Source organism: Nanorana parkeri, unplaced genomic scaffold (genome assembly GCF_000935625.1).
Source record: "Nanorana parkeri isolate BGI_ZX_2015 unplaced genomic scaffold, ASM93562v1 scaffold418, whole genome shotgun sequence".
Taxonomy (NCBI): domain Eukaryota; kingdom Metazoa; phylum Chordata; class Amphibia; order Anura; family Dicroglossidae; genus Nanorana; species Nanorana parkeri.
In genome coordinates this window covers 6203-26056 of record NW_017306686.1, presented here as the reverse complement: position 1 = coordinate 26056, position 19854 = coordinate 6203, and the positions used below count along the sequence as shown (strand labels likewise).

Below are 19854 nucleotides of genomic sequence, written 5' to 3'. Positions count from 1 at the left end.
TGTGTCCATTGCCTATATATAACTAGGGGCGTGGTAGGGGTGTGTCCATTGCCTATATATAACTGGAGGTGTGGCAGGGGTGTGTCCATTGCCTATATATAACTGGGGGTGTGGTAGGGTGGTGTCCATTGCCTATATATAACTAGGGTCGTGGTAGGGGTGTGTCCGTTGCCTATATATAGGTAGGAGTGTGTCCATTGCCTATATATAACTAGGGGCGTGGTAGGGGTGTGTCCATTGCCTATATATAGGTAGGGGTGTGTCCATTGCCTATATATACTTAGTGGCATGGCAGGGGTGTGTCCATTGCCTACAAAAAAATTGGGGGCATGGCAGGGGTGTGTACATGCCTATATATAACTAGGGGCATGGCAGGGGTGTGTCCATTGCCTATATATAACTGGGGGTATGGTAGGGGTGTGTCCATTGCCTATATATAACTGGGGGTGTGACAGGGGTGTGTCCATTGGCTATATATAACTGGGGGTGTGGTAGGGTTTTGTCCATGCCTATATATAACTAGGGGCATGGTAGGGTTGTGTCCATTGCCTATATATAACTGGGGGTGTGACAGGGGTGTGTCCATTGGCTATATATAACTGGGGGTGTGGTAGGGTTTTGTCCATGCCTATATATAACTAGGGGCATGGTAGGTGTGTGCCCATTGCCTATATATAACTAGGGGCATGGTAGGGGTGTGGCCGTTGCCTATATATAGGTAGGGGTGTGTCCATTGCCTATATATAACTAGGGGCATGGTAGGGGTGTGGCCGTTGCCTATATATAGGTAGGGGTGTGTCCATTGCCTATATATAACTAGGGGCATGGTAGGGGTGTGGCCGTTGCCTATATATAGGTAGGGGTGTGTCCATTGCCTATATATAACTAGGGGCATGGTAGGGGTGTGGCCGTTGCCTATATATAGGTAGGGGTGTGTCCATTGCCTATATATAACTAGGGGCATGGTAGGGGTGTGGCCGTTGCCTATATATAGGTAGGGGTGTGTCCATTGCCTATATATAACTAGGGGCATGGTAGGGGTGTGGCCGTTGCCTATATATAGGTAGGGGTGTGTCCATTGCCTATATATAACTAGGGGCATGGTAGGGGTGTGGCCGTTGCCTATATATAGGTAGGGGTGTGTCCATTGCCTATATATAACTAGGGGCATGGTAGGGGTGTGGCCGTTGCCTATATATAGGTAGGGGTGTGTCCATTGCCTATATATAACTAGGGGCATGGTAGGGGTGTGGCCGTTGCCTATATATAGGTAGGGGTGTGTCCATTGCATATATATAACTGGGGGTATGGCAGGGGTGTGTCCATTGCCTATATATAACTGGAGGTGTGGCAGGGGTGTGTCAATTTCCTATATATAACTGGGGGTGTGGTAGGGTTGTGTCCATTGCCTATATATAACTGGGGGTGTGATTTGTCCATGATATAGGAAAGCCGCCTATACACCACCAGATATCTTATAGATGGCAGCAGGCTGCGAGACATCAGCACATTTGTGTTGCTCTAGTATAATGGCCACCTCGGCTGTCCTCCATTATACAATCTCTGCCGCTTCTCTATGTCCTCTTGCTGCTGCAAATTGACAGTTAATAGTGGAAGTCAGAGGGCGGCTATCTGGCGGTATTACAAAGTGGTTTTACCATCCTGTGAAACAAGGTTAAAGAACAATTCCTGGGAAGGAGTAAATCCAATCAGTGAGCTACTAATACTCTGCAGGATGCACTGCGGCTGGGCTAATATCAGAACAATTCACTCAATTTACCTTAAAGAGCAATTCCAGACAGCAGGGGAAAGCAATCGGTGACCTGCTAATAGTTTTCAGTAAATACTGCAATTGTGCAAAAATTTTACAAAAATCTATTTAATTGACTTTAAAATATATGTAATCCCAATCCCGGAATCGTATATAAGCTTTAGGAAGTTATGTTTTATATTTTTAAAACAGGTTTTATTAAAATGTTCCCTGCTGATCCTGCCATGAATGACCCTATTCCAACGCTCTGTCACCCAGCTGTGCTCCTGCGGTGTCACCCTATCACACCTAGCCCTCTCCTCATATCCATAACACAGGGGGTGTTCTGTAGTCCAGCAGAGAAGAATTGGGCAGGGCAAACAACACAGACACCACTTGGGATTTCAGTGCTGCAGAAGAAGAGTTGTCAGCTCAATACAGGATGTTAGGAGCTCATTGTGCTTTTGGCAGGATCAATCGGTAATTTTCTGTACTTGCAGCCATTTAAAGAGACAGAACATTGGAAAACGTGGAGGTATTGCAGGAGTTTACTCTATACTGCATGTTTTTTGCTTAATTGTCCAGAAATACATTTTAAAGTGCACATATGTTTGCAAAGCAACAGGTTCATTTAATTGCTTGATTCCCCAATTGCTTATAACCTCCTTCGCCCCCCCTCCCCTCCCCCAATGCTGCATTTATCCACTGGAGTGATAGGATAGACATAACTAGGGTGAGAACATGGTATATCCGGTTATAAGGGAGCATGTGATTGGGGGAGTAGTGCTATCTACTCTGTCCTCCCACAATGTAGGGCTGAGTGCATGAACAGCCAACTATCTCTGCGACTAAACCCGTAATTGGGTGAAATGCGTCAGAGGTCCTTGGGCGGGACCACGGTGATGTGGTACAAGCTTCAATAAACTATCCCAGTGGAATCCAGTGTGCAGTCAGCTTTTCTTCTGTTTGCATGAATGGGCTCCTATTGGAGCATGGACGTGCTCCCAGCAGCAAACACCCGGCGTATTCCTTTACAGAGCCGTGGAGGAGCAGTGCTTCTTTTGTGTGTTCTTCTTGCATTGGGGGAGTAGCGCAACATTTTGGGAGGATCCCTGTCCTGCCTGTCCTGGGAGATAATCGAGAAGTGAGCGAGCGACAGTATGTGTTCGCTCACTTCCCGCTCTATTGAGACGACCTGTGACAGTCTCATTGTCACAGGTCGGCTCGTACTATGAGGTTAAGTGAAAATCACTCACCTCGTAGTTCTCCTTTAAGTCAGGCGGTCCCTCTTCTGACTAATTGGAGTCTGAGTAATCTGATCTCCCCGGCCCTCCAGGTCTATTTCCTATGTATCCAATTAAGAAGAAATAAAACAATAGCGTATTCTTCTGGTTCTAAACATGATACATTATGAAGGAAATACTAAAAACCGATTAATCCCTTTAAAGCACGGCGATATACAACTAGAGAATATCAATATTTTCAGATTCTTGTCAAGTATTCCTCAACACCGTCCCAAATTCCCTTTGAATACATGTCAGAAACACCGAGGGAACGCTTCACAGAGAGCAATTAAATGGAACATTTCTACTCTCCTACAAAAATGTCACTTTCAGGTCTTTTCTGACAACTTTCAGAATATCCTGCAATTAAAATATTTCCTTTTCCTCCCGCAATCAGCGCGTAAGACAGACTTGTCCCGGAACTTTTTTTTTCTTATTTCCATTTTGCAAAAGACTCTTTTGACACATTTGCTAATGAACAGGCGGCGGCGACACACGGGGACGCTAATTTTTATTTGTTGTGGAAGCCGCGCAGGCAAGTCAGAAAGATGTTCGACTTGAAAGTGAGAAAACTCTTTTCACAGTTTGTTAGGCAGAGATGAATATTTCTTCTCATTATCCCGAGCATCTGAATTCCGCTCCCTGCCCTGGAAATGAATGCACGCCGCTTCTAAAAAAGGGTTCATAGGGCGTCGAAGTAACCGGATTGCATATGACAGCCGCAAATCAAAAAAGGTTTATGGAACGAAAAAAAAATCAGAAGTGTCAGCATGGAATCATTATTATCTGGCAATGACTTAACACCATACTTCCAGAACAGAAAGAGGGTTACATTGTAGCACAAAGTATGTATGGCGAGGACGCATCCAGGGCCGGATTTACTCTCTCTGCTGCCCCAAGGGCCAGGTTCCTCAATGCGCTCCACCCCCAATGCAGATTGGCAACTAGATGGTGGGAGCAGCAGGGTTAGCTTTATTTTTTCTTTGTTTTATTTTAATTTTTTAATTTTTATCCTGCAATCTTATTACAAGTGATCTTGGTGACATCGACTAGCATATAATGTATATTCATCATATGGCTTACCAGCAGCATCATTTTAGCATTTGAACACTATACTTGATGTTGGGACGTGTATATGAATACTTGAACTGTATACTTGATGTTGGGACTTGTATATGAATACTTGAACTGTATACTTGATGTTTGGACTTGTATAGGAATACTTGAACTGTATACTTGATGTTTGGACTTGTATAGGAATACTTGAACTGTATACTTGATGTTGGGACTTTTATATAATCCTGTGAAACAAGGTTAAAGAACAATTCCTGGGAAGGAGTAAATCCAATCAGTGAGCTACTAATACTCTGCAGGATGCACTGCGGCTGGGCTAATATCAGAACAATTCACTCAATTTACCTTAAAGAGCAATTCCAGACAGCAGGGGAAAGCAATCGGTGACCTGCTAATAGTTTTCAGTAAATACTGCAATTGTGCAAAAATTTTACAAAAATCTATTTAATTGACTTTAAAATATATGTAATCCCAATCCCGGAATCGTATATAAGCTTTAGGAAGTTATGTTTTATATTTTTAAAACAGGTTTTATTAAAATGTTCCCTGCTGATCCTGCCATGAATGACCCTATTCCAACGCTCTGTCACCCAGCTGTGCTCCTGCGGTGTCACCCTATCACACCTAGCCCTCTCCTCATATCCATAACACAGGGGGTGTTCTGTAGTCCAGCAGAGAAGAATTGGGCAGGGCAAACAACACAGACACCACTTGGGATTTCAGTGCTGCAGAAGAAGAGTTGTCAGCTCAATACAGGATGTTAGGAGCTCATTGTGCTTTTGGCAGGATCAATCGGTAATTTTCTGTACTTGCAGCCATTTAAAGAGACAGAACATTGGAAAACGTGGAGGTATTGCAGGAGTTTACTCTATACTGCATGTTTTTTGCTTAATTGTCCAGAAATACATTTTAAAGTGCACATATGTTTGCAAAGCAACAGGTTCATTTAATTGCTTGATTCCCCAATTGCTTATAACCTCCTTCGCCCCCCCTCCCCTCCCCCAATGCTGCATTTATCCACTGGAGTGATAGGATAGACATAACTAGGGTGAGAACATGGTATATCCGGTTATAAGGGAGCATGTGATTGGGGGAGTAGTGCTATCTACTCTGTCCTCCCACAATGTAGGGCTGAGTGCATGAACAGCCAACTATCTCTGCGACTAAACCCGTAATTGGGTGAAATGCGTCAGAGGTCCTTGGGCGGGACCACGGTGATGTGGTACAAGCTTCAATAAACTATCCCAGTGGAATCCAGTGTGCAGTCAGCTTTTCTTCTGTTTGCATGAATGGGCTCCTATTGGAGCATGGACGTGCTCCCAGCAGCAAACACCCGGCGTATTCCTTTACAGAGCCGTGGAGGAGCAGTGCTTCTTTTGTGTGTTCTTCTTGCATTGGGGGAGTAGCGCAACATTTTGGGAGGATCCCTGTCCTGCCTGTCCTGGGAGATAATCGAGAAGTGAGCGAGCGACAGTATGTGTTCGCTCACTTCCCGCTCTATTGAGACGACCTGTGACAGTCTCATTGTCACAGGTCGGCTCGTACTATGAGGTTAAGTGAAAATCACTCACCTCGTAGTTCTCCTTTAAGTCAGGCGGTCCCTCTTCTGACTAATTGGAGTCTGAGTAATCTGATCTCCCCGGCCCTCCAGGTCTATTTCCTATGTATCCAATTAAGAAGAAATAAAACAATAGCGTATTCTTCTGGTTCTAAACATGATACATTATGAAGGAAATACTAAAAACCGATTAATCCCTTTAAAGCACGGCGATATACAACTAGAGAATATCAATATTTTCAGATTCTTGTCAAGTATTCCTCAACACCGTCCCAAATTCCCTTTGAATACATGTCAGAAACACCGAGGGAACGCTTCACAGAGAGCAATTAAATGGAACATTTCTACTCTCCTACAAAAATGTCACTTTCAGGTCTTTTCTGACAACTTTCAGAATATCCTGCAATTAAAATATTTCCTTTTCCTCCCGCAATCAGCGCGTAAGACAGACTTGTCCCGGAACTTTTTTTTTCTTATTTCCATTTTGCAAAAGACTCTTTTGACACATTTGCTAATGAACAGGCGGCGGCGACACACGGGGACGCTAATTTTTATTTGTTGTGGAAGCCGCGCAGGCAAGTCAGAAAGATGTTCGACTTGAAAGTGAGAAAACTCTTTTCACAGTTTGTTAGGCAGAGATGAATATTTCTTCTCATTATCCCGAGCATCTGAATTCCGCTCCCTGCCCTGGAAATGAATGCACGCCGCTTCTAAAAAAGGGTTCATAGGGCGTCGAAGTAACCGGATTGCATATGACAGCCGCAAATCAAAAAAGGTTTATGGAACGAAAAAAAAATCAGAAGTGTCAGCATGGAATCATTATTATCTGGCAATGACTTAACACCATACTTCCAGAACAGAAAGAGGGTTACATTGTAGCACAAAGTATGTATGGCGAGGACGCATCCAGGGCCGGATTTACTCTCTCTGCTGCCCCAAGGGCCAGGTTCCTCAATGCGCTCCACCCCCAATGCAGATTGGCAACTAGATGGTGGGAGCAGCAGGGTTAGCTTTATTTTTTCTTTGTTTTATTTTAATTTTTTAATTTTTATCCTGCAATCTTATTACAAGTGATCTTGGTGACATCGACTAGCATATAATGTATATTCATCATATGGCTTACCAGCAGCATCATTTTAGCATTTGAACACTATACTTGATGTTGGGACGTGTATATGAATACTTGAACTGTATACTTGATGTTGGGACTTGTATATGAATACTTGAACTGTATACTTGATGTTTGGACTTGTATAGGAATACTTGAACTGTATACTTGATGTTTGGACTTGTATAGGAATACTTGAACTGTATACTTGATGTTGGGACTTGTATATAAATACTTGAACTGTATACTTCATGTTTGCACTTTTATATGACTGCTTGAACTGTATACTTGATGTTTGGACTTATATGTAAATACTTGAACTGTATACTTGATGTTTGGACTTGTATATAAATACTTGAACTGTATACTTGATGTTGAGACGTGTATATAAATACTTGAACTGTATACTTCATGTTTGGACTTGTAAATAAATACTTGAACTGTATACTTGATGTTTGGACCTTTAAATAAATACTTGAACTGTATACTTCATGTTTGCACTTTTATATGAATACTTGAACTGTATACTTCATGTTGGGACTTGTATGTAAATACTTGAACTGTATACTTCATGTTGAGACGTGTATATAAATACTTGAACTGTATACTTCATGTTTGGACTTGTATAGGAATACTTGAACTGTATACTTGATGTTGGGACTTGTATATAAATACTTGAACTGTATACTTCATGTTTGCACTTTTATATGACTGCTTGAACTGTATACTTGATGTTTGGACTTATATGTAAATACTTGAACTGTATACTTGATGTTTGGACTTGTATATAAATACTTGAACTGTATACTTGATGTTGAGACGTGTATATAAATACTTGAACTGTATACTTCATGTTGGGACTTGTATGTAAATACTTGAACTGTATACTTCATGTTGAGACGTGTATATAAATACTTGAACTGTATACTTCATGTTGGGACTTGTATATAAATACTTGAACTGTATACTTGATGTTTGGACCTTTAAATAAATACTTGAACTGTATACTTCATGTTTGCACTTTTATATGAATACTTGAACTGTATACTTCATGTTGGGACTTGTATGTAAATACTTGAACTGTATACTTCATGTTGAGACGTGTATATAAATACTTGAACTGTATACTTCATGTTGGGACTTGTATATAAATACTTGAACTGTATACTTGATGTTTGGACTTGTATATAAATACTTGAACTGTATACTTCATGTTGAACTTTTATATGAACACTTGAACTGTATACTTCATGTTGAACTTTTATACTGTATGAATACTTGAACTGTATATAATGAATTTCAAGATATAAAAATAATGTTCACTATTCAAGCACATAGAAAAGAAGATAATTCTTGGAAGAGAATACTAGCAGAGGATATCCCATTGTTTCCCCCATGACAATGTCTAATGATGAAGTGATTGCTGACCAACAGTCACAGAGCTGAAATTGTCACGGTCCTTGGGGATACACAACCAATGGAGTGGTTTATGGACAAGGCTGAGTTTATATCCCAGCTGCTTCATTCTATGAGCAGAGTATTAAAACCCCTTATAACAAGCTCTTCTCACATACACTCGTTAAAGTTTTTTACTGGCACCAACGCCCCCATTTTATTCCCTTCCTCCTTAACAGGGGCTTTGTTTGTAGGCAGGCAACGTTGGTGTCTACGGCCGCAGCAATGGATATACGGGACAGGCCTGTAAACCGTAAGCACCAATAAAAATCAAGTTTACTGAATGACTTCTGTTGTGCTCCCAATAAAAGTGTCCGCTGGGAAAGATCATTATCAATCACCTCCTTATTGGAGAGGGAGAGAGGATACAGAGATAACCCAAAGCTATCAGCCCGGGAGTGAAGGTGAAGCCGGGCAGAAGTAATCAACGTAGAGAGAAAGGATGTGCGAGCGAAGGGAGAGACGTGCCTGTAACATGGAGCCGTGGATCATTATGATGGATGCCACGGGGCCTATATAGGACAGCGGCCTAGCCGAGTGGTGAAGCCTCTGATAGAATTTTCAGCGCAGTCTGGTTTGACTAAAGTGGAAGAGAAAGGACATGGACCTGCAGCACATTCCTTTCACTGTTCATCAGGTCGGCTGCAAAAGACCAATAAAGTCAGACAGTTAATGGCCCGGACTTGGCCCCTCTGTCACTGCCGCTCCATGAGATAAAGAGCTCATTTCCAGCTTTTATTGGACTTAATGTCTGCAATGGTTTCAATCCAGTATTACTTCGCTGGAAGGAGGCAGGGAGATCGATAAATAGTCAGCTTCCTTTCCCTTTATGTACCTGTAACAGGGAGCAAAAAGGAAGGGGCCATTTAGAGCTGCCAATGTGTTCGAAGGCCAAAAGCAGACATCTCCCGGACCACATTTAGCAGCTCAAAATGCATGGGATAAAGTAGGGTATAGGCTGGTAGATTTTCTAACAATACAAATGCAATCGCAATGTTTAGTAATGCCAGTGTAAAGAATGTAAACTTAGACACCCCCAAAATAATATTCTAATAACATGTTAAGGTTCTCTTAGTGAGGACACATTAACACTCTAAGCTAAACTCCTGTTTTTACAGAGAGGACACAGTGACACTCCAAGCTAAAATCCTGTTTGTAGAGAGAGGACACATTTACCAGAGCACCTGCTGCACTGTAAGTGGACAGGGAAACTTAGTTACTTGTTTCTGAGGGAACTTCCTGTCAGTTACACACTTGTTTCCTCAGTGATGAGTGTCCTCCATTCTATTGCAGGTAAGGGAGATGATTCTTATAAGCATAACTGGGAATATAATAGATTAAACTGGTCTAGCTAATGTTCCAGTGACAAGTGAAAGTAAATGCAGTGTGATTATAGGACAGGTGGCATCTTCCTTAGTGCAGCTTTGGGGGAGGATGTTCCCAGCAGACAGAGCACATGTTGATTCTGCATTTGGATGTTAATCACAATAATTCTGTACTGTACCTGCATAGTTGTTATGCTTTATATACTGTATTATACTGTATTATTGTTTTGTCGGTTACACACTTGTTCCCTCAGTGATGAGTTTCCTCCATTCTATTGCAGTTCATATTAAAGCACCCTAATTTCACCCAACCCCGATCGCACTGTGGAGTTTATTCGTCAGAAGTGCAACACCATCAGACACTTGAAGTTCAAAATTTAAAGTCTTAAAGTGACATTAAAGTCACAAATCTTTTCTTCCCCCTGCATGCATTCACCTCCGCTGTGTCTTTCCTCTTCAACCCGTTCAAAATCTTTACTGTGCATGTGCCTGCTCTCATCATCCCGCTTGGCCGCTCGAGAAACTCCAGATCTTCAGACTGGAATGAGCGGCGGTGACAATGGTCAGTAATTAACTTTTTGGTAACTTTTTCATTTTTTTTTTTTACATATATCTACTGCTTTCTAAATCAACGAGTGTTTAATTATAATTAAAAATGTCTAAATGTATTCAAGTAACTTAACTATTAACAAAAATGTATCTTATTTGTGTATCACTCAGCTGTAGGTCCTCCCATCATCTCTGAATTGGTGCTGACACTGTCCTTCCTTCTGGAGGGGGGCTACTTTTGTTCCCCATGGTCCCTGTGTGTGTTGTAAAGTAGTGACCGCTCCATGCTCACTCCTGTGATGGACTACAATCTCACGTTTAGTTTACCAATTTGTATTGAGATTGTAGTTCATCACAGGAGTGAGCTTGTAGCGGTGGCTACTTTACAACACACACAGGGACCATGGGGAACAAAAGTATCCACCCTCCAGAAGGAAGGACGGTGTCAGCACCAATTCAGAGATGATTGGAGGATCTACAGCCCAGTGATACACAAATAAGATACATTATTGTTAATAGTTAAGTTACTTGAATGCATTTTGAAGATTTAACTCCTGAGTTTAGTGTCACTTTAAAAGCTTCAGAAAGCCAGTCGCTCGGAGACAGAGATCTACAGAACAGTGAAATGGCCATCAGACAGACCTTTCATCTAATGCAACTTTTTAGGGCTTTCATGCAACATCACCTTACACCATCCTATACACGAATCCATACTTGACTCAGTTGGTTACCCTTGTTATTCTTTTCCTGTTCGCTTCACCTGGAATGATACTTCTTTATGTCTTGGCCTTGTATATACATGTGCTCCTTTTCCTGACCTTGGCCTGCTGTAAGTTTCCATTATACCTGGCTCTTGATGTTTGTCTGTCTGTCTAATCCAACAAGTCCCTGGTCTAATATGTGACCCTTGTCTCCAGTTTCCTCCGCCACCTGCATAGGGGTTCTTGGGATCTATCCTTAAAATATCATGCGACCAATCCCATTAGCACCACCAGGGGCTCTGGTGAAGTCAGGGCGACATGGGAGCCTTGTGCCAATGAGAAACTCGCTTATAGCTCAGATGGAAACACTTTTGGAATCATGGAGCTCCAATACTAGTTGTACCTTCCACCTCAACTCCTGTCAGAACACAGAAGAAGTCTGTCTTCCCTTTAGTTGTCCTTCACGTATGTGTCACATTCAGTAGAAAAAATGGTGGCTGGAAGTTGACTGATTGCTTTGGCACCACTGATACTTTTCTCCATATCTCATAAATAAAAATCCTATATTAGACAGATGTTTCTAAAATCACGTTAGTTGCTTACATTTACAGAATGCCGGTGTTTATTACTTAAAAAGCTCCGAGGTGAACTCGAGTGAACTGTCTCCTGAACCATTTATCAAACCTTGAGCTCTACAGGACTCGGTTCACAGCACAATAAATCTGCTAAAACTTATAAACGCTTGATGCTGTAAATGTTAATTTATGATGTTGAATAAAGTTTTCACTTCAATGAATTACTGCATCAATTTACTTCAGGAGGACCTTTCCACAGACTGATCAAGATGGACGTCTGGAGCCACGCTGGAACTTTTTATGGGCCCGCTTTGATTTGTGGCAAGGCCGCAAATATGGCCGAGGCAATAAATAAGCGGGGCTGGATGTCAACAAATGTACAGTAGAACATGTTCCCTGGATCCAGAACAAAAGTGCAACAAATAATGGACTGGCATCTAATCACACTTCTCTGTATTGATTGTTCTGCGGAGCGCTCTGTTCGGGACGGTGCGCACAGTGTGGCTGGCTCCGGTCCTAACGTACGTTTTTGTCTGCAGCGAAGTGGGTTAGCAGATTGGAAGTGAAATTAAATCAATTTCTATTGACTTTCTATTGTTTCCCTCCGAGTGGGCCGTCATCTGTTTAATTGAATAATGAGGGGAACAGACAGAAGCTGCCATTTTGAGATACTTTTAGGGCCGGGTTCGTTTTTATTTATTTAATTCCAATTAAGTTTAATTTATATTTATAGGATAAGGACACATTCACTTTTAAGCAAAATCAGTATTTCCTCTCTCCTCACAGTCCTGATCATATCTCCTAATGGTAGTACACATCTCAAAGGCTGATGAAAATAGAGTGCCCGCTGTGGCAGCCGGCCCAGTTCTGGGCAATAGTTATGTCCTCTCCAGCACCAGGCATCCTGTGCTATAGTACCATCTGGGCTAGCCCAACCATAGACAATAATGGCCAACCTGGGTGCATGTGACAAGCTAGAGGCAGTGAGGACCTTATTATTCATGGTTGACCACAGCACATAGGCAACTACTTCATTGGGAACTGGAAAGGACATAAACAACGCCTGGCCAGTAAATCTGCATCTGAGCTTGGCACTATCATTGGGAAAATGTTTAGATAGGACAAGCTGTCCACACTTTAGTTTATTATGGCTGAGCAATGTTGAACTAATTATAAATTGCTTGACTTCAATGATGGGACCTTCCCCTCTTTTGTTCTCTGTAGTCTCTAGACTACCAACATAATTCAATGGAAGGGGTGGGCACTGAAAAACACACTTTCAGGGTGTCTGTGAAGGTTCTCATTCATCTAGGTCATGGTATATCTGTAATAAATAAGTCAAGGCAACTGGATACAGCAAGTCCAGTTGCCTTGACTTATTTTTTACAGATGCACTTTCAGGGTGTCAGGTCCTGGACTACATATAAACAGTTCCATTTTGTCAACACCACACGTCCTACTCTATAGCAATTGACATAAATAATGGGTGCTGTAGAAGTGGAACAGATCCTGCCATTCTGATACCATAGACGGGGGTCCACAAAGTTGTGGGCTCACTTCAAGGGATCATTCAAGTTGCTGTAGATGTATTCAAACATAACAACCAGGTATTCCATCCATAGGCCAAGAACCCATCATCAAGGTTTCTGGACCAGGGTGTGGACCCTGATCTGAAGATACAAGAAAACTGAGAAGCAGATACTTCCCACTTGATCTCATAATGATTTTGTCACTTGGTTGTTTTCTGGATGAGCAATGACTGTATACATATTGATTGTATATGTACAGTATGTTGGACATCATGTTTGAATTGATCTATGACATTTTCCATTGTTTTTCGAGGTGGGCTATTGACTTTCTGGACTGTATTCATTGTGTTCTTCCAGTACAAGTATAATAATGTTAAAGCAAGCTGCCTATCAAAATAAGTTCAGTTTTAGGTTTGAGAATATTGATGTCTTTCTCAAAGACCTAACCACTAATTATGTTTCTGTGTCCTCTGTGAATTCCCTCTGGAATCAGCATGGTGAACTTGCCTTTCATGACTGGAGCCCTTCTCTGCTATAAGATGTTGGCCCCCCCCCACTGACCATGGTGTGACTGAGCCGCTATGTCTGATGAAGCGGCCAAGACTAATACACTCCCTTTGTCATTATAACTCAGCTAGGAATAAGAGGTTTCTCTTGAAAATGCTCACTGGTCATGTGACCTATGCCATGGTAGGCAGCAGAGCAGATCTTAAAAAAAAAAAATGTAATAACAAAATGGGAAAAGTTCCTATTTTTAGTTCCTGTTTGGGATTACAGTGTTCTATTTGTCTGCTTTAACTGGCTCAATTTAATATCCTGCTATTTGTGGCACCAGAGTATTTTTAAGAACACGTATCATGGGGTTTGGTCTATGGCATTTTGGCAGGTTTTTAGAGTACTTTTTTTAATGTATTTAAAATCCGTATTTTCACACCTGATTCACACAACCTTCAGCCAGGATTCACACCTGGTAAAGTTTTTTTTTATTTTTTTGAAATCCAGCTTTATTAATCAAAAAATGGAAACTGACACAAATATTGCATGTATAGGTCTGCACGCAGGCAGCCAACTGTTATACATTAAGAGTAAAGTATACATATCATCATAAGTAACAAAACCTCAAATGAGACAGTAGTGTACAAGGCACAGCGGCACAGTGAGTCAATGCAAGTCTAGCTACAGCATTATATTCATGCCACTAGTCGGACGTGGTAATTCAGCCGCCCCTGTGAGTGTTCCACTTTCAATCCCGCTCAAGGTGACGACCGAGCGGGGTCCCCGCCATCAGCGTGGGCAACCCACATACAAGAGGAAAATCCTGACTTCTTGCCAGTGCGGAGCCCCACGCTCGGAGGCCATGGACCCCGAGTGACCATCAATAATTCAATAGGGTGGCTGCATAATAGTCTACGTATGAGGTAAAAAGAAGAGCAGTTAGAAAAGGTCAAGGCAGGTGTGTAAAAAGAAAGGAGGAAGAGAAAGCAGAGGGAGGGGGTCTCTTCTCCCTCGCCCGGTATCTCCCATTGGGACAGTGCAACTAGCTGGCATACTTCACACAGGACTCAAAGACTACACATTCAGAGGATCCGCTTGGTCAGTGGCATTCACTCTGAAGTAAGTCTCCAAGGAGGTCGTCAGGTCCGCGTGTATGTCAGGGTCTTGTAATAAGGACTCGTTGAGCCTCCAGGAGCAACACCTCGAGGAGGGAGCAAGGAGATCCACACTCAACCGAATCGGGGCATGATCCGAGAGTACCGGGGGGTCTAAAGAGGACGAGAGAACTATATGCAGGTCCCCATGACGGATGAAAAAATAGTCTATTCTGGAGTAGGATTCATGTACTGTAGAATAGTATGTGAAGTCCCGTCCCTCTGTCGGCTCGCGGTACCCGCGGGGGGAAAAAAATCAGCCAAATCTGACTGTCGGGAACTCCGGAGGCACAGCTGACTTCCCGGCACCCGAGACATCCAAAGAAGGGGGAGAATAACGTCTGCTAGAGCTTAGGCTGGTGCCGGGAGATGCAGAGCTCCAAGGAGTCACGTCCTCACGTCGCCATTGGCAAGCCACGCCCCCGTGAAAGTTATTTAAAATAGAATTAGATAGTTTTGTTTGTGGAAAAAAGGAAGAAGAAAAAAGTGAATCCTGGGTGAAAGTTGTGCGTGCATGGAACAAAATGTAAAATATAGACTCCTATTGGCCCTGGTGGCCATCGTCATTGGGACTAAAAGTAAGGGAAAAATCCAACATTCTGAGTTGTCACCCGAATAGGAATAGAGGGGAACTCTTCCAGTGGGAGCACTTGTTTCAGTCAGAGGGGATTTCCCTTGCAAACAAAAGAAAAGCTGGCTGCACACCCCGGATTCTGCTGGGACAGTTTACTGATGCTTCTACCACATCACTGATTTTATACCCAAGGCCCGCCCTCTCTAACGAGTTTCGCCCAATCACGGGCTTAGTTGTAGAATGTCATAGGGGATTTCCCTTACTTTGGAGATGTATCCTCTAGGGATGCACCGATACCGTTTTTTCAAGTACGAGTACCAATATTTTTTTTAGAAGTCCCATTAAAGAAGCCGGGTGGGTAGGGTTGCCACCTTTTCTTCAAATGAAACCCGAACACTCTAGCGATGTGTGGACATTTTTTGTGAGAATGAGTTGCGGCTTATTCATATGTAAATAGCGTCATCCATTCATATGTAAGTATCACAGTTGAGACTATTTTCAGTGGGGGGCCAGTAGCCCCTATCTTAATTTTGGTTGCCCCTGTCTGCCTGGCATCTTGTGTCCGGGTTTCTGCTGCCATGAAACCCGGACACAGCATTCAAAACCTGGACTGTCCAGGTGAATCCTGGACAGGTGGCAACCCTACGGGCGGCGTGTGATGACTCGCCGCCCAGCTACCTGATACTGGAAGTTCCTGTATTTCCAAATACTAGTTCCAAGTACGAGTAACCACCCAAATACTCGGTATCAACACCAATACTAGTATCGGCATCGGTGCATCCCTAGTATCTTCTCACTTCCTGTTGTGTTTACAGTACAGGAAGTGAATATAAATCTGTGCAATGGGACAAAGATTAAAAATATCTTGGCATGGGTTTTATTATCCTTTCCTTACTCTATCCAAAACTGATTTATTTTTTTATTTTTTACTATACTTATTTTAAAGAAGAACTCCAGGATTTTGAAAAATTAACCCTTGCAGTGGAGCTACCTCCCGGACTGCAAGGGCTAAGTGCTCGTTTTGGTCTAGGGGCAAAAACAAGAAGATATTGGGGGGAATTTATCAAAACTGGAGCAGACAAAATCTGGAGCAGCTGCACATGGCAACCAATCAACTTCTTTTTAGTCTGTTCAGTTAAGCTTTGAAGATGAAAGGTGGGTTGGGATTGGTTGCCGTGCACGGCTGCTCCAGTTTTTGGCTGCTCCAGTTTTTATAAATTCCCCTCATTGTATCTTCTTGCAGCAGTGACTGCTCACCTCTCTACCTCTTCACTCTGGCTATGGTATGTCCCTCGGTGTGCTCATGTCTAATAGACCTGCATTAGACATGATGACATCACGGGTCCTTAGACTGCCAGAGCCCCGGGGAAAAGAGGCTACAGGGGCTGGTCCAGCGGCCCGGCAGGACTAAAGACAGGTGGAGTATATCTTCTTTATTTTCACCCCCTAGACAAAACAAGCACTTAACCCTTGCATTGCTGGGGTAGCCCCACCGCAAGGGTTAATTTTACAAAATCCTGGAGTCCTTCTTTAATACAGAGTGCATTAATTGCCCTGAGAGATTATTAGGGAAGCCTTGCAATGCACGCACGCTAGCTGGCATCCTGTGTAACCTGACTAAATAAAGATTCTCTAGTAGGAGAGAAGGAGGAGGTGCATCCTTCTTCTGACACCTTTCACTCTGTGTCTAATCTGATCTCCTCAAGTCGCAGCTAAGCTGTTTTTTTAGCAACATTAAGGCCATGCACACACAACGCAAGAGCAAAATTGAATATTGTATATATATACGCATATATGTGCATATGTACGCGCGTGCATGCGTGTATGTATACGCGTGCACTATATGCAATCCCAGAATGCATCATTCGTAATATAAATTTTAATGAACTGTACGTGCGTATACACGTGCACACAAACGTATATGCGCGTAATATACGCAGAAATACGTTGCCCGAACGCATCTCAGGTCCATTCTGTTTTTGCGCATTTCTTTCCGCAGCGCAAATATATGGCTCCATATGCAGCTATGTGTATGGAGCCATTTATTTGCATAGGCTGCATATGGGACAATACGCGTGCACGGGCATATACGCAGCGCATAGCACGGCAGTGTAAATGAGGCCTTACACCGCCTCCGGACGTTATATGTAGAATATTAACACGCAATACAAAGTTACCTGACCAAACAAAGCATCAAATAAATATTTTTAAAGGAGAACTATGAGGTGAGTGCTTTTCACTCACCTCATAGTTCTAGCCGACCTGTGACAATGAGACTGTCACAGGTCGGCTCAGTAGATCGGGAGGTGAGCGAACACATTCCGGCGTTCGCTCACCTCTCGATCCTGTCACGGCTCTCTGCCGTGACAGGGGAGGGGCTGGATTCTCCCCGCTCCGATCCGCCAGCGCTGACTGACGGGGGAGGGGGCAGATACAGCTGGCTCTGCCTCTAGATAGGCAGAGCCAGCTGTCGGTCACGCAGCTGGGCAGATCCCGGCACAATTGTCGGGATCCGCTTCAGCTGCGGCGTCTCAGTATACCGCGAGCTGCACTGTGGCGTCTCAATATACCGCGAGCTACAGCTCGCGGTATAATGAGCCTAGGGTGACGGGAGGACGCTAGTTTGTGTCCTCCCGTTACCCTAAGAAGAACTATGGAGAAAAGACTTAACCCCATAGTTCTCCTTTAAAAATGGTATTCTTTTTTTTAGCAACAACGTCACGTGTTAAAACACACGATATACGTTTACAAACGCTCAGTCGCGCTTTTGACAAGGCTCAAGAACACACCGCTAACCTCATTAAGCCGAAAAAGGAAGAAAACCCAATTCCACCTGATCCCGCTCCCACCTGAGCCACGCGTGTCAGCGGTGCTAACGAGCCCTGTGTGATGTGAATGTGGATGGAGCAGTAACTATGTTATTCCACACCATGCCAGAGGGGATTATTAAGCAGGGCTGCTATCTCGACGCCGAGACTTGCTTGAAACAAAGCCGGGTTGCCATGGCGACCGGCGCTGCGGAATCGGAAATGAAGAGGAAAAAAAAAATATATGAATTTATCAGTTTGTAGTTGTAAAGTCCTTTAATTAGTTCTAGATACTCATTATACACTAAATAATGATCGCGAGCAATATGTCGCCCCGCTCTCGCACTCCCAGCACTAATCGCATGTGTCTTGGCAATCAGACGTATGTAATTAATACTTATCAGCGCGCCTCCGAAATGTTTTGTCTTTTCACACGTCAGCGGTTTTATGCTAATCGCACATCAGATAATGGAGGAGAGTGATGTGTTAGCGGTAATTCCTGCGTTTACCTATCACACCTCTGGAGATAACATCAAAGACGCAACAGTAATAAGCCTGCAGTGATACCGCAAATACTCCATACATTTTATAATGTAATACGCAGGGGGCACCGCTGAGCCTCTTATGGGGATGTTACACTGAAATGCGTTGTAGGCGTCGGATGGTTATACTTAAAGAGAACCTGTCACTGGTTTAAAACAAATTGTAGGTAAATGCACAGAAAAAATCAAGTATATTAAATGTTGACTAGCAGCGTTTTCTTCCCCTTTCCAGATATTCTACCTTATTAATATGAAGGGATGAGTTCAGGTTCAGACCGGGTTTGGGCTCCTCCAAACAGGGAAGTGCACAGGCTGGGCATTCCTCGCCCTGCACATGAATACCGCGGTACTGGTGTCATTGACTTTTTATGGCCAAGGGCATCCTCATAATGAGGCAGCTTGGAGCGGTAGCACGATCAACTGACAGCACCCCCTTCCAAGCTGATAGCTTGGTTGGCAACTGCCGGCCACCCGGTTAACAACTTGGCTTAGCCCACTATTCTCTCCTTGTCCTGGCCACCTTAGGCAGTGAATAAGGTAGGGATGGCTCTACAAATGCCCATATTGGGCATTTGTCATTGACCAAATATAGTCATGTGACCATATAAGGTCAATTGGTCAATTATGTCACTGCACCCCGCCCATTTGCTTACGTGCAGCTGGGGGCTGGGAATTCCCTGGCCGCAGCTGGTTGGAGGCCATGGAAGAAGCTTCCCTCTGTTTTTAGAGGAGCTCCCTCTATGTTCAGAGGAACATAGAGGGAGCTATCCCTCTGCATCCCCTGCCCCGCAGCAGCAAGTAAACAAAGGGATAGGATGCTTGTGCGGATGTAATTGACCTTATATGGCCACATATCCATATTAGGTCAATCTAATTGACCAAATATAGGCATGTAGTCATATAGAGTCGATGATGTCACTGCATCCCGCTCCTGTGTCATGCTGCGGGCAGGGAATTCTCTTCCCGCAGCTGATTTGGTGGCACGAAAGGAGCTTCCTTCTGTGTTCGGGAGGAGCCCCTTCTTGTTCGGGAGGAGCCCCTTCTCTGTTCGGGAGGAGCCCCTTCTGTGTTCGGGAGGAGCCCCTTCTGTGTTCGGGAGGAGCCCCTTCTGGGTTCGGGAGGAGCCCCTTCTGTGTTCTGGAGGAGTCCCTTCTGTGTTCGGGAGGAGCCCCTTCTGTGTTCGGGAGGAGCCCCTTCTGTGTTCGAGAGGAGCTCCTTCTGGGTTTGGAGGAGCTCAGTGGCTCAGCCTGAGCTCATCCTGATTCCTTATATACCCTGTTACATGGATGCATGCAGGGGCCATCTATTTTTAGGCCCACGCTCTTATTGTCCTTTGCACATTTTTTTTATTTAATTATGCTTTTAAGAGATTTCT

At 43.5% G+C, this 19854-nt stretch overlaps 1 protein-coding gene across 1 annotated transcript in view; it reads right to left on the bottom strand.

The window, feature by feature from the left end:
* The window catches only part of ST6GALNAC5 (ST6 N-acetylgalactosaminide alpha-2,6-sialyltransferase 5), a 42658-nt gene extending 23320 nt beyond the window's left edge, over nucleotides 1–19338 (bottom strand). Inside the window, exon 1 of the mRNA XM_018559859.1 lies at nucleotides 19133–19338. Coding sequence (XP_018415361.1) covers nucleotides 19133–19338 — 206 coding nt within the window. The remainder of the gene's footprint in view (nucleotides 1–19132) is intronic.
* Between the last annotated feature and the right edge of the window lie 516 nt (nucleotides 19339–19854).